Genomic DNA, 22,529 nt, shown 5'->3' with positions numbered 1-22,529 from the left:
TTGGAAGGCCAATGAAGAAGCTCTCTTTTTGGGTGGTCTTAATAATGGTGGTCTACTATAATAAGTTGGTAGCATTCCCATCGATGTACTGGCAGGAGGGATAGTTGAAGAACCTGATCCAAACATAATCAAATAGTCCAGTTTGCAATACATTTAGCTGTCTATGTTTTATGGTGTTGGCCTTGACCGATTGTGTGGGTGGTGGGCCATGAGGAAAGGTGTTGAGATACACCTACAAATATGAAATACAGATGTGTCAATTCAAATGATGAATAATCTATTTAATCAACTCTCCTCAACTGTCACAGTTATGTGCTCAACAATTGTGGGAGCAGGATTTTTTGTGAATGAAGGATTTTATCCTTTTTCCTAATATTTCTCTGCCAAACTAAAACTGTGCTCCATGATTTGCATGTCGCACTTTTTTTAGAATGGAGGATTTTGTCCCAAAGTCTTATGTTTCTCATGCTTGCCTAACTACTAGACTTCCTTAATCTTCTTGCCTTCTTCTCGGCACTCAATCAATATTCTTTCAAATATGGTGATTTAAAGTCAAAGAAATACCAACTATAGATTCCAAAATCACACTTGTTTCCACAATTTGTCCCGATTTCTCCTATTTATTATGCTTACCAGACTCCTGGACTTACACTCCATGCTTTATGGAAAGCAGGATTTTGATGGAATGAAGGATCTTATTCTCTTCAAAATATTCCACAACTCCCTTAAAACTGCGCTCCAAGATTTTCTTTGTCAAGATTTTTCTAAAATGAAGTATTTTTTCCTTTGTCTTCTTCAAAATATTCCATGACTCCCTTGAAACTGCGCTTAATTCTTTTATGGAAAGCGGGATTTCTTTGGAGTAAAGGATTTTTTCCCTAGCGCAATATTTCCTGACTCCTTACTTGCGCTCCACAGAAAAAGGAAAAAGCTAGCAAAATAAAACAAAGGGGGGTCCTAGGCATGGGCGTGTTGTGACTGGTGGTCACAATAGATATCACCTCGACCATTATTTGGAGGATGTTGACTGGGATGAGATTCAACGTTGATGATGTGACTGGGAAAGGGGGTGAGCTCAAAGACATGGTGAGGAAGATTATCAGCACCCTTTTTGCTGTTAACATTGGGGACTTCTTTCCTTCCATAGATTGGATGGACCTGCAAGGCCTCAAGAAACGCATGGTGAACGCCCACAACTTCTTCGACAGGATTGTTGGGAGAATTATTGACAAACATATTGAGCACAAGAGAAGGGCTCTAGAGGACAAGGAGTGGAGTAAGGACATTCTGGATGTGCTTCTCGATGTGGAAGAATCCCAGTCTCTCGACCTGGAGTTCACTAAAGATAATATCAAAGCAGTGTTCTTTGTATGTCGCTTTCTCTACCCCCACTCTCTTGATCTTTGCTCGATTATGTTTTAGGGTAGAAGTTTTGTAAAATAGTTTGTCTAGATAAGATGATGATCTCAACCCAATTGGAGAATAGGAAAAATAGATCATAGAGTTAATGTCAAGAATCAAGTGAATATTCATTTTATTTGTACTTCCTTAGATTTGTTTAATGTTCTTCTAACAATTTAGTCCTACAATATATGTTCGAACAGGATCTGTTCATTGGTGGGATGGAGACAACAGCAACTAGCATGGAATGGGCAATCACTGCTCTGCTCAGGCATCCCCAAGTGGCCAAGAAACTACAGGAGGAAATTGACTCTATTGTAGGTGATAATTATTGGAAATTAACGTTAATTCATGCAAGTTATCCTCGAGCCCCACGCCCATCTACCCTGTCAGGTCACGGAAGGCATTCATTTTTGGTAGGTGATAGTTTGAAATTTGAATGTTGAAAGGGAAAGGAAGAATATGATAAAAGGAATGTTTCAACATTCATTCTATTCAATGAGATCAAGTAGATTAGAGAGAAGTTGCAGAGCTGAGAAGAGAAGAAAGAAGGAAGGAAGTTTGTGCCTGCACTTGCACGTGGTTCCTTGTTCACTATGTAAGTTTGTTGTTTGAATTTGTCCTGTTGAAGAAGTGATTGCTCCAAGAATTCATGTATGCACCCATTAGAGCTGAAAATTTTTAAGTTGTTTGAAGTTTGAAGTATTATTAGTTTAGGGTTATTTTAGGGTTTTCTGGTTGAAGCCGAATGCTCCTAGATTTTGTAATAGTTTAGTGAAAGATTGAATAGAAAGCAAGTAGCATACTTAATCCATTCTTCATCTTCTATTCATTGCATTTGACATGTTGGTTGAAAGGTTAAAGATTTGGCTTTCCAGTTTTAATGGTGAAAGCATTCACGTTGAAATATTTCCTAAGTTATATTTCTTAAGTTTGAAACAGAACACTTGACATCTTCTTTCTCAGTTGGAACCAAGCTCACTCGGCATCCATTGGTGCCAAGCATTTCCTTTGCAAGTGTCGAGCTCCTCTTTGTGTCGAGTTCACTCAGCACCTGTTGCCTATCACTCGGCAACTTCTTGTGCCGAGCAAGTGTCGAGTAAAACTGGCACTTGTCACCTTCATGTGTTGAGCAAATTTTAAGTGTCGAGCGATGTTTTTAGGGTAAGGGTTGTGAGTTTGAGTTTAAATTTTTTTTAAATTTTTTTTTCTCACATGGTATTAGAGCTTTGAGGCCCCACATCCAAAGTGAGTTAGGGCATTTTTTTTTCTTGGGATATTTGACATGGCAGGAGATGTAGGAAAGTTATGGTAGTAGCCACCATCATTTAATGGACAGAATTATGATATATTTGCAAAGAAGATGAAGACCATAATGGTTGCAAATTATTTGTTTGAGTTTATGGTAAATGGATTCAATGATGTGACTGATCCAACTCAATATGCTGCTCTCACAAATGCACAAAAGACTCATTTGAAAGAGTCAAGGACGAAGGATGCTAAGGCATTTAGTTTGATTGAAGTAGTAATGACAGAGATAGTATTCCCAAAGATTGCAGAAAAAAATTATGCAAAGGAAGCATGGGATATCCTTGAGAAAAACTTCAAGGGGACTGATAAAGTCCATACAGTAAAGCTGCAGAATATAAGGAGGGAGTTTGAGAACCTTCAGATGAAGGAGAATGAATCAGTTGCAGACTTCAGTTCAAGGACCTCCAATGTAATTAGCCAGCTGAAGTCAAATGGAGAAGACTATCAAGAGAAAAGGATAGTGGAAAAGATATTGAGGAGTTTACCTCATAAATATGACTATTTGGTCATGACAATAGAAGAGGCCAAAGACCTCACTGTTTTGACAATGGATGAGTTGATGGGTTCTCTTCAAACCCATGAGCATAGGATCAATAGATCCACATCTTCTTCTACCCAAGAGAAAGAATTCAAGGCTCAATCAAATTCAAGAGGAAGGGGGAGAGGAAGAAATGACCCAGGAAGAAACTCCAGAGGCAGAGGTCAAGGAAATGGAGGACAAAAAAATGCTGCAGCAGAAAGCTCAGGAAGAGCAGATGGAGCAAGTAGCTCACAAAATACTTCAAGAGGAGGTAAGAAAAACTACAACTCAAATAAGAGTAATGTAGAATGATACTACTGTCATAAATATGGGCATTATGCAAATGAATGCTGGAAGAAGCAGAATGATCAGTCAGGACAAGAAAATGTGGCTGATGTGAATATGGGAAGTGAAAAGACTACCTTCATCATGTGTAATGTTGGTGAAGAAGGAAGCTCTGAGGTTTGGTACCTTGATAGTGGATGTATCAACCACATGAGTGGTAATAAAACCTTGTTTTCATTCATTGACAAGAGTTTCAAATTAGAAATTAAGATGGGTAACAATGGAACCCTACCAGTTGTGGGCAAAGGATCTATTATGGTCCGCACCAAGAAAGGGGAGAAAAGGGAAATACAAAATGTGTATTTCACCCCTGGTATGAAGCACAATTTGATGAGCATTGGTCAGCTCATTCAAAATGGATACAAAGTGCTGATGGACAATGACATGTGTGTCATTCAAGAAAAGGATGGGAGCAAGGGCCTACTCGCAGCAGTTCAAATGACAAAGAACAAAATGTTTCCGTTGAGGATAGATATATGTTTCATTAGTATTGCACCTCCCACACAATTAGCTCTAAGGAGTGTGATTGAAGACCCCTCATAGCTATGGTACCTCAGGTATGGTCATCTTGGCTATGTTGGTTTAAATTTATTGTTAAATAAAAGAATGGTAGAAGGTTTCCCACGTATACGAAATTCATGTGACAAGTGTGAGGCTTGTGTTTTGGGTAAGAAACATAGGCTTCCCTTTAATTCTAAAAATTCTAGGAGGGCTAGATATCCATTAGAGTTAGTGCATACTGACCTAGTTGGTCCTATGCAAGTTACTTCCATTGGGAAGAGTATATATTTTATGACATTTATTGATGATTTCAGTCGTAGGGCATGGGTCTATTTCTTAAAGAATAAATCTGAAGCATTTGATAAATTTGTAGAATTTATAGCCTAGGCTGAAAGAGAATGTAGACACTATATCAAGGTCCTAAGATTAGATAGAGGAGAGGAGTATACCTCCAATTCATTTGTAAATTTTTACAGGAAACATGGCATTAAGAAAGAGCTAACAGCCAGCTATACACCACAGTAGAATGGAGTGGCTGAAAGAAAGAACAGGACCATTGTTGAAATGGCAAGGAGCATGATGAAAGAGAAAGGTCTCCCAACTTAATTTTGGGGAGAGGCTATGGAAACAACAGTTTACCTAATTAATAGGTGTCCTACAAAGGCAGTCCGTGACAAAATTCCAATGGAAGCTTGGTCACGAATAAGATGGACAGTTGAACACCTAAGGGTGTTTGAATGTGTTGCATATGCACATGTGCCTAAAGAGAAAAGGCAAAAATTTTATGACAAAGGTGTGAAATGCATTTTCACAGGGTATAGCCCAGAATCAAAGGGATACAGATTGTATGACCCATTGAACAACAAGATGATGCTTTCAAGAGATGTGGAATTTCTTGAAAATCAATCTTGGTATGGACAAATTGATGAGTCACCAAGCACTTCAAGTAAAGTGCCAATTATGAGTGAAGAAGATGCTAATGAACAGCAAGAAGAAGGAGCAAATAGAAGAAAAGGAAAGTAGGTCCAGACATTGCCGAGCTCCTCTAGGCATGATCAAGTGTTAGTACTGAGTACCAGTGAAGACCGAGCTAGTCGGCAAAGCAACAACAATGAAGATTCTAATCCTACACTCTCGTCCCTATTACCAAGAAAGACCAAGAGTCTTAGGGAGATATACCAAGATGAAAGGTATGAAGATTATGATGAGAGTGTTAATTTTGCATTATTTTCTCATAGTGATCCAATATATTTTGAGGAAGCTATTAAGGAGAAAAAATGGTGTAATGCCATGGATGAGGAAATAGATGCCATAGAAAGGAATGAGACATGGGAGCTAACTGAATTGCCTCCAAAGAAGCAAGTGATTGGAGTGAAATGGGTCTATAAGACCAAATGCAATGCTGAAGGCAAGATTGATAGGCATAAGGCAAGGCTGGTAGTCAAGGGCTACAAACAACAGTATGGAAGAGACTATGATGAGACCTATACCCCAGTTGCAAGAATGGAAACCATGCATGCTATCATAGCAATTGCAGCTCAGCAAAAGTGGAAGGTTCCTAAATGGTGTATTGAAAGAAGAAGTGTATGTGGAGCAGCCACCTAGTTATGAAGTTGCAGGTGAAGAGAATAAAGTATATAGATTGAAGAGAGCTCTTTATGGGCTCAAGCAAGCTGCACGGGCATGGTACAGTAGGATTGACTCATATTTGATGAGAAATGGCTTTAGCAAAAGCAATGGTGAGCCCACTCTTTACATCAAGGCAGAAGATGGTAATGTATTGATTGTTGTCTTGTATGTAGATGATTTAATTTTTACTAGTAATGACAAGGCTTTAATTGGTGAGTTTAAAGAGGCCATGAAAAGTGAATTTAAAATGACAGACCTAGGTCTCTTGAAATACTTTCTAGGCATAGAAGTAAACCAAATGCATGATGGCATCTTCATCTCTCAAGAAAAGTATGCAGGGCAGATCTTGGAGAGATTTAAAATGACGAATAGTAAGGCAGCCCCCACATCAACAGTAGTAGGTATGAAGTTGAGAAAGGAAGACACTAGCAAGAGAGTAGATCCAACATTCTACAAAAGTATGGTTGGAAGTTTAATGTATTTGACTGCAACTCGGCCAAACCTAATGCATGCAGTAAGTCTGATTTCTAGATTTATGGAAACACCAAAGGATTCCCATTGGCAAGTAGGAAAGAGGATCCTAAAGTATGTGAAAGGTACCAAGGGATTTGGAATTTTATATACCACAAATGATGATTTCAATTTGGTGGGTTACACTGATAGTGATTGGGCTGGAAGTTTAGATGATAGGAAGAGCACTTTTGGATACATGTTTCATATGGGATCAGGTGCAATTTCATGGGCATCCAAGAAGCAACCTATTGTTGCTCAATCTACAGCTGAGGCTAAATACATTGCAGCAAATGCAGCAGCATGTCAAGCAATTTGGCTAAGGAGGATCTTGATAGATTTGAATAAAAGGCAAGAGGATGGAACCACAATTTATTGTGACAACATCTCATCAATTGCATTATCCAAGAATTGATTCTTCCATGGGAGAAGCAAACACATAGAAATCAAATATCACTTCATCAAAGAGTTGGTGGAGAATGGGGATATCAAAATGAATTTTTGTAAGTCAGAGCAACAGCTAGCAGATATTTTTACCAAGCCATTAGGCATTGGAACTTTTGTGCACTTAAGACAGAGTCTTGGTGTAGTTGATTTGGATCAGCAGTGATCCTTGTTTGTGGGTCTCAGGACAAAGGGGGAGTGTTGGAAATTAACATCAATGTCTGCAGGTTGTCCTCGAGCCTCACACCCATCTACCCTGTCAGGTCACGGAAGGCATTCATTTTTGGTAGGTGAGAGTTTGAAATTTGAACGTTGAGAGGGAAAGGAAGAATATGATAAAAGGAATGTTTTAACATTCATTCTATTCAGTGAGATCAAGCAGATTAAAGAGAAGTTGTAGAGCTGAGCAGAGAAGGAAGAAGGAAGGAAGTTTTTTCCTACAGTTGCACGTGGTTCCTTATTCACTCTATAAGTTTGTTGTTTGAATTTGTCCTATTGAAGTTGTGATTGCTCCATGCATTCATGTATGCAGCCATTAGAGCTGCAAATTTTAATGTTTTTTGAAGTTTCAAGTATTATCAGTTTAGGGTTATTTTAGGGTTTCCTGGTTGAAGCCGAATGCTGCCAGATTTTGTAATAGTTTAGTGAAAGATTGAATAGAAAGAAAGCATCATACTTGATCTATTCTTCATCTTCTATTCATTGCATTTGACAAGTTTGGTTGAAATGTTAAAGCCTTGGCTTTCTAGTTTTAATGGTGAAAGCATTCACATTGAAATATTTCCTAAGCTATATTTCTTAAGTTTGAAATAGAACACTCGGCATCTTCTTTCTCAGTTGGAGCCGAGCTCACTCAGCATCCATTGGTGCCGAGCATTTCCTGTGCAAGATTTGAGCTCCTCTTTGTGTCGAGTTCACTCAGCACCTATTGCCTTTCACTCAGCACCTTCTTGTGCTGAGAAAGTACCGAGTAAAATTGGCACTCGCCACCTTCATGTGCCGAGCAACTTTTAAGTGCCGAGCGATGTTTTTAGGGTTAGGGTTGTGAGTTTGAGTTTTATTTTTTTTTTAAATTTGTATTTCTCACAAAGATCACATGGTAACTGAATCTGACCTTTCCAACATGCACTATCTATGATGTGTGATTAAAGAGTCGCTGAGGCTATACATGCTAGGACCACTGGTGCTCCCCCATGAGAATAGCAAAGCTGTGGCTGTAGGACTGCAGGGCTATGTCATACCCAAGAAAACAAAGCTGTTTGTGAATGTGTGGGCCATTTCAAGAGACCCAAATGTGTGGGAAGATTTGGAGGAGTTCAAGCCTGAGATATTCAAAGGAAACAAGAGATTTGAGTACCAAGGGCAGGAGTATGATATGCTTCCATTTGGGACAAGGAGGAGGGGCTGCCCGGGTGGGCACATGGCAATCGGGTAGATGTCCTTTTTTTGGCTCAATTTTGGCACTGCTTTGACTGGAGGCTCGAAGGTGATCCTGCTGACTTGGATATGGAAGAAGAGTTCAGAGCCACCATGTCAAGGAAAAACCATCTCTATGCCATCCCTTCCCTGAAGTTGACCGCAAGCTTCTAGCTTAGACTTTTTTTAATAAGAAATGTATTGTTTTATTTGTTGTAGCTCCTACTAATGTCCAAGCACCTGAGAATATGCCATATCATCGAACTAGTGGCTCTATTATAAATCAATAAACAATGACCTCAGCTTCCCTACATGGGCCATTTGAAGTTTCTCTGATGGCTAGAATAGGAGTTGTGGGGAAATCAAAAAATTAATTTAGAATAGATATGAATTAAATGAGTTTTTATTTATAATTGTGATTTAACTAATTAGTTGAGTTTCAATGTCTTAAGAGTTTTGAGTGGAATGAATCCTCCATGCTTATTTCATCTTCTCACCTCCAATCCTTTTTCCACTATCTTCATGATCAATGCAACCAGCTACGTGCTTTCAAATTCTTCATAAAGATTACTACCATGGTGTTGGCCTAGACTGAGAAACAAGATGAAAATATGTAGAAAGTGGAAATCATTTATTATTTGATCTGCTCCTCAATCAGAAAAATACAACAAATTTATAAAAGAGATGACAATAATAGTTACAAACTGTTATACAAAACTACCAGAACTAAAAACAAACAAAAGAAAACCTAATCTGATATTTAGAGTTAAGAAACCTAAAGATTAATATTAACATCCCCCCCTAATCTGAAGGGATTAAACCAAGCATTCCTCTAAACTTTTCAAACTTTTCTCTACCCAATGCCTTAGTAAAAATATCTGCTGGCTAATCTTTAGTGGGACAATATTTCAGCTATATATTGCCATATTTTACATGATGCTAAATCAAATGATACTTCGTGTTGATATGCTTGGTGCGATCATGAAAGATTAGATTTTTAGCATTTTTGATAGCAGATTGATTGTCAATGAGAAGTGGTGTTGAGGAAATCTGTGGTGTTTGCAAGTCTTCAAGAATCCTTCTAAGCCATAAAATTTCCTAAGTTGCTTTAGATGCTGCAATATATTCAGCTTCAGAAGAAGAGATAGCTGGGACTAATTTTTTTTTAGATTTCCAGGAAATTGCACTAGATCCAAGGTGCATTTAAAAACTAGTAGTAGATTTACCATCTATTGAGTCACCTGCATAATCTGAATCTGAATATCCAATCAAAGAAAACTCTTTTTTTCTACAGTATTTCAGCCCATAATGTTGTGTGCCTTTCAAATACTGAAGAATTCTTTTAGCAGCTAACCAATGAGCTTGGCAGGGTTGTTGCATAAACCTTGCAAGAACTCCAATAGAAAAAGCAATATCTGGACTAGTTGTGGCATATATCAAACTACCAACAAGTTTTCTATACAAAGTTGCATCAACCAATGTTGAGGAGTCATCTAATGTGAGTTTGATATTTTGCTCCATGGGAGTACTAAGTGGTTTGCAATCAGCCATGCCAAACTTTTGCAAAAGATCACCAATGCATTTTTGCTGGGTAATAAAAATAGAATAATGTTTTTGAATCATCTCAATACCTAAATAGTAATGAAGATGACCTAAATCAGTCATATCAAAACCCTACTTCAATTGTTGTTTCACATCTTGAATAGTATTTTCATCACTACCGTTGATAAATAAGTCATCCACATAAACAACAAGATAGATAACAATGTTATCAGCCTTTTTAACAAAAAATGTTGCATCATCAAACTCAAAATGCTGGAAATCCAACTTCAACAGATGCTCGATAAGTTTTTCATACCATGCCCGAGGAGCTTGTTTCAAACCATATAAAGATTTTTTGAGCTTGCATACCTAATGTTCTTTCCCATTGTTGACATACCCTTCAGGTTGAGTCATATAGATAGTTTCTTTGAGATCACCATTTAAGAATGCAATTTTGACGTCCATTTGGTAAATTTTCCACCCATTTTGAGCTCCAAGACTTAAGAAAGCACAGATGGTGGTCTATTTTGTTGTAGGTGCAAATTTTTCAACAAAATCTATTCCCTCTTTTTTAGAATATCCTTTCAGAACAAGTCAAGCTTTATGTTTTTCAAGGGTGCCATCTACTTTATATTTATTTCTAAAAATCCACTTGCAACCAATAGGTTTACAACCAAGTGGTGGATCAATCAACTCCCATGTGCCATTCTTTATTAAGGCATCATATTCATCCTGCATAGCCTACATCCAAACTTTACTATCTTTGGCTTCAATATAGGGAGTTGGTTCAAATTCACTTGCAAGATTGAGTTCATCAATAGACTCTATATTATCTACAACATTGGATTGAGCTGCTAGCCTCACTTTGTAAGAACTTCTTGTACAACCTATTTTTCCTATTTCATCAGGTCTTAAGTCTTTTAGAGTTTTTTGGAGTTGTTTTTCCCACTTATGAGAAGATTTTGGTTGCACAAAAGAAGTTGTAGTAGTTTCCAAAGGTTCAAAGATTTCAAGCTCATTGGTTAATGGAGTTTCTTCTTGTTCATTCATAGATGGATCAGCTTGATTTTGAGGTACAGATGCAACATGTGAATCCATTAAAGGTGAGGCTAAATAAGTTGGGTCCCCCCCAGAATGTATAATCTCACAAAAAGTTTCTTTGCAGGGAGAAGATTTTGATAGTTCTTCTAGATGTTGACATTCAATATCTTCAACATTTTTAGAAGTTTCAAAAAATGCTACATCACATGTAATGATAATTTTTTTATTAGCCTCATCATACAACCTATAGGCTTTAGAGGATTCAGAATATCCAAGAAAGATGCATTTAAAACTATGATGTTGCAACTTATTTCTTTTGTCTTTAGGAATTAAAGCATAGCAAGTGGACCCAAATATTCTAAGATGTTGAATAGAAGGAGCATATCTAAACCAAACCTCATATGGAATTTTTTGGTGAAGTGTTGGTGATGGAGACCTATTATGAAGATAAATTGTAGTTCTTGCTGCTTCAGCCCAAAAATACAACTTGATTCCTTTAAAGTATATTATTGCTCTAACCATATTCATGATGGTTCTATTCATTCATTCAAAAACTCCATTTTGTTGAGGAGTACCTGGTACAATGAGATGATGTTGAATCTAATGTTGACATAGATAATCTTTGAAAATGAGAAATTCTCCACCATTGTTTGTTTGGAGAGTACCAATTTTACATTGAGCCTAATTTTCAATCATAACATGAAATCTTTTCAATGTTTCAAAAGCTTCTGATTTTTGCTGCAAGAAATAAATCCAAGTCATATGATTATAATCATCAATAAACAACATAAAATACTTAGATCCTCCCACATAACTTATTGGTAAAGGCCCACATAAATCTGAATGGATAAGCTGTAATTTTCTTTGTGCTCTCGAATTGGATTGAGGGAAAGAATTTCTATGTTGCTTGGAAAGAACGCATGCTTCACACTTTTCAACACATTTAGGCAAAATAGGTAAGCTATCAACACCATTCTTTTTCATGATATGAATTTTATCATAACATATATGACATAATCTTGCATGCCACAACATAGTAGTAGATAGATTTCCTTCCTCTATAAGATAAGAAATTTTTTTAGAAAGAGCAGGAGTGCCATTTAATTTTAATAATCTTCCATCCTCACTTCCAGTCAACACAATTTGATTATTATATTTCTTTCTTATGACAACTTGAGCATCTTTTAATAGAATAGAGTAACCTTGTTGGTGAATGAATACAAGAGATAATAAATTGCATTGTAACTGAGAAATATATAAAACATCATGAAGCAAAATATCTGGAAGATTAGGCAACTTAAATCGAATAGTTCCTTTTCCAACAGGTTTGAGACTTGATTTATCAGCTAAGTAAATTGGACCACAATCACTTTTATTAAATTCCTCAAAGTAATCATGTCTAAATATCATGTGTTGTGTGGCTCTAGTATCTAAAATCCAAGTATCATACCTTGAGGAAGTAGATGCACATTCTGAAATAGTAAGGACATATTGATCACCATCACTATCACAAGCAAATTGAGCTGTACCAAAAATTTTATCATCGTAAGATTTATCATTATTATAAACTTTGGTTTTATCTTTTTGCTTAAAAGAGTTTCCTTTAAAACTTTCTATCTTTTGCCAAGAGAGTTTGCATTCATGTGCTTCATGACTTCCTTTTTACCACATCTTTTACAATATAAAAAATTGTCTATCATTTTGATTATCAATTTTCTTTCATTGACTTCTACCTTTTCCTCTATCATTATGATCACCTCTTGAAGCTATTTTATTTATAGAATTTTCTTAATAAGCAAGACAAACATTTTCATTTGGATTATCTATTTTCCTTCCAAATGCTTTCTCACACTCTGCTAACTTTTCAACCAATAGATCAAAAGTAATGGTTTTTAATTGATTGCTTGCCTGAAGAGACTCTAGATATGTGGAATGTGTTGGAAGAAGTGCTTTGGTAAAATTTGTGAGATAAATATCAACTTTCCCACCTGCAGCATCAACATCTTGTTTTATAGCTCTAATTTCTAAAGCTAGACTCATAACATCACCATTTTTCAATTCAAGATTGAATAGTTTTAACTGCAATTGAACAAACTCTAACTCTGAATGAGAATCAAATAAAATTTTCAATTTATCGAGGGCATCCCAGACAAGTGTGCATCCCTGTATATGTCGATACACTTCTCCATTAACAGAAGCCCTTATCAAAGCTAAAGCTTTTGAATTTTTATATATCCATATTTCTTTTTCTTTAGCATCAGTTGGCTCTACAGGTTGAGTATTTCCATCACATATTTTCAACCATAAATCATTAAATATGAGTGTATTTTCCACCTTTCTATGCCATTCCATCCAGTTATTTTTTCCAAATAATGTTTCCCCAATTAATGAAACAATAGATTGCATTGTGAATACACAAAGAAACACAATTTGTACAAATTGTAAATGATTGTTGAAATTTTCTTGCCAAAATTTAGCAATGTAATCAACTTGTAAAAACTTTATCAAAATTATATCAATTGCACCTGAATCCACTTTCTTTTATTTTGCTTCTTCAAAAACACTCCAGTCTTTAGAAGCTTTGTGCATAGATTAATTCCAATGCTCTGATACCACTGTTGGCCCAGACTGAGAAACAAGATGAAAATATGTAGAAAGTGGAAATCATCTATTATTTGATCTGCTCCTCAATCAGAACAATACAAAAATTTTATAAAAGAGATGGCAATAATAGTTACAAACTGTTATACAAAACTGTCGGAACTAAAAACAAAAAAAAGAAAACCTAATCTGATATTTAGAGTTAAGAAACCTGAAGATTAATAATAACACATGGTGTGCACTGCACAAGGATATACCAATCAATCAAACAATGCATTTGGGTCTTTTATAAACTTTGTTTTTCTATGCCAAAGGTTAATTGGAGGTTTCCTTAGAAAAGTTATCCCTATCATTTTGTAATCTCTTTCAATGGCTTTTCTCACTATATGTTTGAAAACAGAAACGTACAAATATTAATCTTTGAGAAATCATTCAACTCTTCTCTAAATTTTCCTTTTCTAATGTGAGAAAATCTATCACTTGTAGAGAAATTTACATGCAAAAGAACTCCCTAATGAAATGATAGATATAGATCTTGCTCTGCTCAACTTTATCACCCTAGAAGGAAGGTTTACATGAGGTCACTCATATCTTTTCCATATGTTCAATTAATTTTTGCATAATAAAAAACTCAACTCTCCTTTTATAATTTTGACTTCCATATCTTATTTTGTAATAAAATCCAAAATTAATTGGAAACTGTTGGAGTTGAGGAAAGCCAACTCCGAAGACGCCAAGATCACCTGCATGCGAACCTGTCAAAGAGAAGCCAAGAAGGGGAAAAGCATGGAGCATGGGCAAAACCCTAAACGGACATGAGAGCCATCATAATGCAAACACAAGAAGAAATGTATTTACAATAAGAAATGATATGATGATCCCGATATCGTTATAATGAGAGAGAGCCCGAATATAAAGAGCTCCAGGAAGCTTGTAGAACAAGCTGGAAGGAGGTAGAGGACAAAAATGACAACTCAGCACATATCCACAAAAAGTGGAATATGCTAAAAAAGGAGAAAAATCCCGAGTTGTCAACAACAACCACTACATGCATTAAATACAAAAGTATTAAATAAATGCATGACCTAAGTAAGCTTAAGCAATAGAATAAATAATTAATAATTAATTATTTACTCTAACACCCCCCCTTAAGTGCAACTTAGGGAAATGCCTTAAGCTCACAAAGCTAAGATGAAATGCATAATGGGTCTCGGCAACGAGGCCATTTTAGGTACCCAAGTACAATGCAAGAAGATGAAACCTCTGTAAGCAGGGAAAGAGAGAAAACCACATGGGAAAAACTCTCCCCTAAAAAGAGGTAAGAACCCAGTGAAGAGCTGAAGAAGTCTCCAACTAGGGAAAATGTCCCCTAAAACAGGAACAATGAGTGATCATGAAGAAGCAGCATCACTGAAGCATGAAGAGCCGCAAATCTTTCAAACTGCTGATCTAAAGAAACCTCCATGGAAGAAGAAGGCACGAGCCGAGCATGTCTATATGGTAGATGATCCATCTCACCGAAATGCATAGGTAGCCAGCCACTGCAATCGCCTTGTATGTAGGATCAACCACTAAATACATAGTTCACACTATCGAACCATCGAACCATGGATGCATTAGAACACAACATAATCCCCCCTTAATGCAGACGGGGTGTGATGACAGGCAACTGAGAAGGTGAGCCAAAATCTTCTGCAAACGAACCAAGAACGAGGAGAGAGGAAAAGAAGTACAGACACCGATAAAGACACGGTCTTACTGACTCTGCATGGGCTAATGTCGTGGAAGGGACACTCACTTGACAAAGGGAGAATGCCTAAAACAGCAAACAAATAATCCCCCCCATGGTGCTTTATGAAATAGTGCAAGTACACCTGACTCAAAACAACGTTCATGACTCCCAGAATACAAAAGTGACAGTTTATCTCAGTACAAAAATAAAAAATGCTTCAAAAGGATAGCTACAATGATCAAAACTGAAAAAGAGCTGAACCAAAAGAAAGTACAGCCGAAAATAAAGCAAACCATGCCTGGAAAACGATCCTCGGGCCTAAAACACTCAAAATATCCACCATAGAGCAAAAATGCCAAAACTATGATAGAAAGAGAAGAGGCCAAAAATGAAGAAAAAGGACTACTTTTCTGAAAAGAACACAGAACCAGCTTTCCAGAAATATAAAGTTTTCCAAAAACAGACATGGGACGCAAAAGATATGCATGCCGGAGTCAAAAACAGGACTTCGGACTTTAACTGAAAAAAAGCAATAAAAATGCATCAAAACCTAAAAATACCTGCACCAAAATCTCCGTCTCGGAACCAGCTTTTCGGCGCTTCTTTCGGATCGGAAAAATACCTCCGTATGCAAGAGTTATGGCCAAAAAACCACAAGTAGGTCCAAAAGTCAATCAGGAGAGGTGCATGCAAGGGCTGATGCAGCGCTGACGTCAGCAAGTCACGCGATTAAATTTGACGGCTTGGAGGCCGTCGCCGCAAAAAAGAAGTGCCACGTGGTAGTACGGACGATGACGTGGCAGGGCCACGTGGCAATGTGCCACGTGGCACGCCTGCCACGTGTCACGCGCGGATTGAATACCTGTCGCTGACTGTGCAGTGCTGTCCGGCTGAGCTGTCGGCGGGCGGAGGCGGCCGCATGGGTGGCGGAGCCGGGAGGAGCCGCCGGCGGAGGTGGCCGCAGGGCGGCGGGCTGGAGAGGCGCCGCTGGTGGAGGGCGGCGGCCAGGAGGCGGCCGGGCCGCGGTGGTTCGCGGGCGGCACTGCCTGCTGCGGCCGCTGCGGGCGGCGCACGGGTGGCACGGTGGCGGCCCCGCAGTGGCGCGGCGGCGGTGCGCCCGAAAACTTGCTTTTTAAAAAAAATTTAACGCTCTGCGTCCGTACGATCCGTACGGCAGCGGCCCTGGAAGCCTCAAAAAATTGCCAAAAATGCCCTGTCTCCAAAAATGAAAAGCTTTATATGAATCCTGACTGCAAACGGCCTTCTGGATCCAATGGTGATGTCCGTTTGGGCTGAAAGTGCTCCGAAAATTTCTGATCCCCTGATTTGAAGAAAAAAATGCACAAACAAACTAGGGTTTGTGACTTCAAATCACGGCCTCAAAATTTCTTCAACGAAGCTGCAGCAGGAAGGCTCTGATACCATGTTGGAGTTGAGGAAAGCCAACTCCGAAGACACCAAGATCACCTGCATGCGAACCTGTCAAAGAGAAGCCAAGAAGGGGAAAAGCATGGAGCATGGGAAAAACCCTAAACGGACATGAGAGCCATCATAATGCAAACACAAGAAGAAATGTATTTACAATAAGAAATGATATGATGATCCCGATATCGTTACAATGAGAGAGAGCCCGAATATAAAGAGCTCCAGGAAGCTTGTAGAACAAGCTGGAAGGAGGTAGAGGACAAAAATGACAACTCAGCACATATCCACAAAAAGTGGAATATGCTAAAAAAGGAGAAAACTCCCGAGTTGTCAACAACAACCACTACATGCATTAAATAAAAAAGTATTAAATAAATGCATGACTTAAGTAAGCTTAAGCAATAGAATAAATAATTAATAATTAATTATTTACTCTAACAGAAACCCCTTTGCATCAATATGTAATCCTCCCCATGCAGGAATTTTATCTAGATTTCATATTTGAGCTATGAAATCGTCACATTTTTATAAAGAAAAATTTTAACAACACCAAAATCTTTCAACTTCAATAACATAAAAGTGATGTATCTCTTAGCAATTTGATGATGATGTATAATACTAATTTGTGGAAAACTTGATTAAGTTTATGACTATTTAAATAATAATAATTAAACAAGAATTGTCATATCCTTTTAGTTTTTAAATTATTTTATGTTTGGAGAAAAATATTGTGCATGAAGGTAGTTTACCTATTAGGAATAACAATGCACCACACACAACTAGGGAGGAATCAGTTGTGAGAAAAATAAATATAAAAAACAAAATTAACAACTAATAGATCTGAAACCTTTAGAAGAATTCAATCAAAATAACACCATAATGCATAAAGCTAATATTTTATTCTCAAAGAAAATCTAGTCATAACTTTAGTGGTGAATATTCACCAGTTGGTGAATTTCACTCATTGGGGATACTAATATTTGACAAAACTTTGAAAAAACATAAGCTTAAACTATGAAATATAGAAAAAAAAACTCAAAATAGAGCTACTGTAGAGCATCTAAAAAAGATCCACATGTGTCCTCTAGGTCTATCTCTTCCTATTCCTTAGCTACTTCTTCTTCAATAACAAGTATTCCTTTATTCATTATAACTCATGTTGTTATGGCACCAAAGAATATATAGCATTTCATCAAACTGTCAATAATGGTGGTTTTTTAATAAATAAATAAAATATGAACTTAGTTTCCCTACATGGGACACTTAAAATTTCTTTGATGGCTGGAATAGAAGTTGAGGAAAATAAGAAAATGAATTTAGAAGAGATCTAGTAATTAAACAAGTTTTTAATATCTAGTTTTGGTTTTATTTCTTTTTTGATGCTAGGCTACACCACTTCCCTCTCTCTCCTCCCTTATGAGATTAGGATTATATACTATTTATACACTTAATAAATAGCTATTGTGTTTCACTTTTCTAGTTATTGTATTATATTCTTTTTAATTTGTGTTGTTTTTGTATGCGTGGGGTGGATCGGCTACACCTCAATCTTGTATCTCCATTCCTTTATTCTTGTTCATATTTGTTATGTACCAATCAAAATGGTCAACTTATTGATAAATATTAAAAGTCAAAATCATTTTGCTTGTTCATGAAACATGTTTGAAGATAGCCTATTGAAGTTGTGAATGCTAATACATTCTATAAGTGATAAAGTAGAGAAAATGACAATATAATTATTATTTGATGATTCCACTAGATTTAATTACATCAATATCTAAATAGCTATAATAAGCCTTATTTATCTATTATAAACTTTCATACAAAAATTAATTCACCTTGACTAACTATAGCTAACAGAATAGTAATTAAATTTATTTAACCTAGTATAAAACTAGCCTGTACTAATTTTAAAATGATAGCATCCCCCTTTATTACATTATTTTTAAGAAGAGAGGAACATTGTATGGATTTTGATTGTAATATCTCTAGTTTGTTGAAACACCTTAACTAATCTTCAGTGCTGACCAAGGAAGCATCAAACTGACTCCATGTGTGTCTAGTTACTTTTGTAATGGAGTAACTGAGATTCCTTTCTTCTAGAAGTCTACATCTCTCTTAAATATTTCTAACACCTTGTGAAGTGTTGCAATAATAATCTCTCCTTCTCTACACAAATAAGTCAACACATATGCATAAGAGACAACCTTTTTTCTGAAATTCCACATCTTCCCAAAGTATAACTAATATATCTCCAAGTGTGCAAAAACATCATCATCCTTTCTCTTTGAATGGACAAATATAGTTTGTCACCCCCATTTTCTTTAATGATACAAAATAAGGTCTTTTAATTGCAATGAATCATCCTCGAAGAAAATGCTAACTTTGAATGATAGAGACTCTCCTTCCTCTATTGCCTACAATTTTTTATGATATTGTTAGTCCTTCCACTCTCAAAATATCAGAAAGACATGGCGAGGGAGATTATTAGCACCCGTTCCGCTGTTAATATCGGGGACCTCTTTCCTTCCATAGATTGGATGAACCTGCAAGGCCTCAAGAAACGCATGATGAATGCCCACAACTTCTTCGACAGGATTGTTGGGAGAGTTATTGATGACCATATTGAGAACAAGAGAAGGGCTCTGGAGGAGAACAAGGAGTGGAAGAATCCCAGTCTCTCGACGTTGACTTCATAAAACATAACATCAAAGCAGTGGTCTTCGTACGTCACTTTCATTACTCTCTCTCTCTTGATCTTCGCTCGATTCTGTTTTAGGGTAGAAGTTTTGTAAAATACTTTGACAGATATCATACAGTTAAGGTCAATAATCAAGAAGTAGTTCCTTACATTTGTTTGTTCTTCTAACAATTTTGTCCTACAATATTTATTTGTAAGACCTATTCACTGGTGGGATGGAGACAACAGCAACTAGCATGGAATGGGCAATTACTGCACTACTCAGGCATCCTCGGGTAGCAAAGAAACTGCAGGAGGAAATTGATTGTATGGTAGGGAAGGAGTGCATTGTAACTGAATCTGATATTCCCAACATGCACTACCTGCAACGCGTGATTAAAGAGTCGTTGTGACTATACGTGCCAGGACCATTGTTTCTCCCGCATGAGAAGAGAGAAGCTGTGACTGTAGGACCACAGGGCTATGTGATACCTAAGAAAACAAAGCTTTTTGTGAATGCGTGGGCCATTTCAAGAGACCCAAATGTGTGGAAAGATCCAGAGGAATTCAAGCCTGAGAGATTCGAGGGCAATAAGAGCTTTGAGTACCAGGGGCAGGAGTACGATATGCTGCCATTTCGGACAGGGAGGAGGGGCTGCCCGGGTGGGCACATGGCAATCGGGCAGATGTCATTTGTTTTGGCTCAGTTCTGGCACTGCTTTGACTGGAGGCTCGAAGGCGATCCTGCTGATCTGGACATGGAAGAAGAGTTCGGAGCAACCGTATCAAAGAAAAACCATCTCTATGCCATCCCTTCCTTGAAGTTGAACGCAGACTTCTAGCCTAGTGATTTTCAATAACAATTATTTTTTTATTCGTTGTAGCTCCTGCTGTCTTAGAACTTGAGAATATAGCATATCATCAAAAATGCAATAATGGTGGCATTTTATAAATAAATATAATTGTAACACAACTTTATAAATTAATTAAGAATGAAAAAGAAATGTAGAGAACAATAGGACACATAAATATAGATGTTTATCGTGGTTCACTACAAATCATGGCTACGTCCACACTGAGAGCAGAGGAATTATATTGATAAAATAGAATGAGTTTACAAATAGATGCCATCAGCATTTATACATAACAAATGATCTGCTGAAGAGACACAATACAAGTGGAGGGAAAACACCCATGTGACTGTTGGCCTTCAATACTCAACAATCTCCCACCTAAAGACAATAGATGCACCAGCTAATCACCCATTCCCCTACTCTACATGCTGGCCTACTTCTTTTTAACAAGGCCAAGAAAATTTCTGGCACATTCGAACTTCTCCTTGGCAACAATCTTCATCAACATGTCTGCTGGACTGATCTTTGTATCAATTTTGGCAACCTTTAGTTTCCCTTCTTCTACCACATAGTGAACATAGAGAGCGTGCTTGTCAATATCTTTGAAGCATTGCTGAGAGGAATGATTGTGAGCCATAAAAATTGCACTCTGACTATCAAAAAATAAAACATAATCATCTTGTTGCCAATGTAGATCGTTGAACAAGCGTTGCAACCAAATCATCTTTCTAGCTCCTTTGGAAAGAGCCAAGTATTCGACTTCAAAAGAAGAAACTACAACACAATGTTGCAGCCTTGAGGCCCAACTAATGATAGCCCTAGAAAATATGAAAGCATAGCCACTAGTAGAACTACATTTTTCTCAATCTCTGGCAAGATCTGAATCACTGAATCCTTGCAGCTGAGCATGATTTCTACCAAAACACAATGTATAATCAGAAGTGCCCTTGAGATACCGCAATATGCACTTGGCTACTTCCTAATGAGGCTTACCAGGATTGCTCATGAATCTGCTAACTACTCCCACATGAGCAATGTTGGGACATGTAGAAACTATAGAATTTATTATGCCACCAACCACTGATTTATAAGTAATATTATTCATAAATTCCTTCTCTTCTTGTGTTTTGGGACACAAATTTTAACTTAGGTGGAAGTGAGGAGCAAGACTTCAAATAGGAACATATTTAGCTTTAGCCACACCAAACCACTCTATAACTTTGTCAATGTATGATTTTTGTGACAAAGCAAGCACCTTTTTATGTCTCTCTAGTGATAGTCATTCCAAGAATCTTTTTTGGCCACCGCTAAATCTTTCATGGCAAACTAAGAAGCTAATTCTTTATTTAGCTTGCTAAATATTTGAGGAGAAGTACCAACAACTAACATATCATCAATATGGAGTAGAAGAATAACAAACTCACAACTAGGAAGCCTTTTATAGCAGATGCATGGATCTGATTCATAGTGGGTGAAGTTATGTTTAGCCATGAACCAATCAAACTTAATGTACCACTACCTTGGAGCTTGCTTAAGCCCATACAAACTTCACTACAACCAACAATAGAGATGTCATTTCCCCTTTAGAAAAAAACCTTTAGGTTGTTCCATGTACAATTCCTCTTTGATATCACCATGTAGAACAACCATCTTGACATCAAGCTATTCCAGCTCAAGATCCCAAATGGCTACCAATCCCAAAACTACCTAGGTTGTAGTCATCTATACAAATGGTGAGAAAATCTTTGCAAAATCTAGTCCCTTTTTCTAAACATACCCTTTGACAACCAGTTGAGTGCAATACCTCTTTCTGCCACCATCTTCCCTTTTCCCCTTATATACCCAACAATTTTTCAAAGATTTTTAGTTGGGTGGAAGTAGAACAAAATCCCATGTTTTATTGGTTTTAAGAGAATTCATCTCTCCTTCCATTGCAATAATTCATTGTTTTTTATCAATACTTTTGCAAATGTCTTTGAAATTAGCTAGTTCAATCTGATCAGAGATTAAAATCTTAGGCTCTGCCTCCAGAGAGAAAAGAATTTCATAATATGATTATCTTGTAGGCATTCTTCTATGCCTAGTAGATTGCCTTAAGTCTAGAATATGTTCTTCATTCTAAGAATTGCTTCTTATCAATTCATAATCACTAACCTGTGAAGATGTGTGAATTGGCTTAGAAACATCCAAGTCTCGCTCCCTATGGCCATGATGTATTATAGCATCAGTTCTCAAGTCTTCTTGTGACTATTATTGGACTTGAAACCCCTGTGATCAGTCAAGACATAGGTTGCTTCTTGCATGGGAATCAAATGAGACTGCTCATGAGGACTGCTCAGCCCAATGAAGCTCCTCCTATCTATTCTAATCTACATTTCATGACAAGTATATTGTCTTCCAATGGCATTAGTACCACTAAAATCCTATCTCAACTGCCCAACTTGGCCACTGTACCACTCACGTTGCTTGCTGTGAAGTTGAGAAAGATGTTTGATCACAACTAAATTCCCACCACTTTTGATTACTTCATCAAGCTCGTGTTCTACATCCCATGTCCTGTATCCCATATCCTTCATA

General features: G+C 37.2%; 2 protein-coding genes across 2 annotated transcripts; both read left to right on the top strand.

Annotated features, from left to right (window-relative positions):
- Positions 1-1,032: 1,032 nt before the first annotated feature.
- On the top strand, positions 1,033-16,129 carry LOC149560074 (cytochrome P450 71A1-like). The gene is made up of 4 exons (XM_089827556.1): positions 1,033-1,368; positions 1,605-1,722; positions 7,813-8,092; positions 15,874-16,129. Exons 1-4 carry the CDS (start codon positions 1,033-1,035, stop codon positions 16,127-16,129), a joined length of 990 nt encoding a protein of 329 aa, XP_089683682.1.
- Positions 16,130-18,889: 2,760 nt separating this feature from the next.
- LOC149560073 (cytochrome P450 71AU50-like) lies at positions 18,890-19,940 on the top strand. The gene is made up of 2 exons (XM_089827555.1): positions 18,890-19,094; positions 19,525-19,940. Exons 1-2 carry the CDS (start codon positions 18,890-18,892, stop codon positions 19,938-19,940), a joined length of 621 nt encoding a protein of 206 aa, XP_089683681.1.
- Positions 19,941-22,529: the final 2,589 nt, after the last annotated feature.

The sequence above is a fragment of the Cupressus sempervirens genome, chromosome 4, assembly GCF_028749045.1.
Source record: "Cupressus sempervirens isolate cs-2001-9-10 chromosome 4, ASM2874904v1, whole genome shotgun sequence".
NCBI lineage: Eukaryota > Viridiplantae > Streptophyta > Pinopsida > Cupressales > Cupressaceae > Cupressus > Cupressus sempervirens.
The sequence above is the reverse complement of the archived record's forward strand: the minus strand, read 5'-3'. Positions and strand labels throughout refer to the sequence as shown.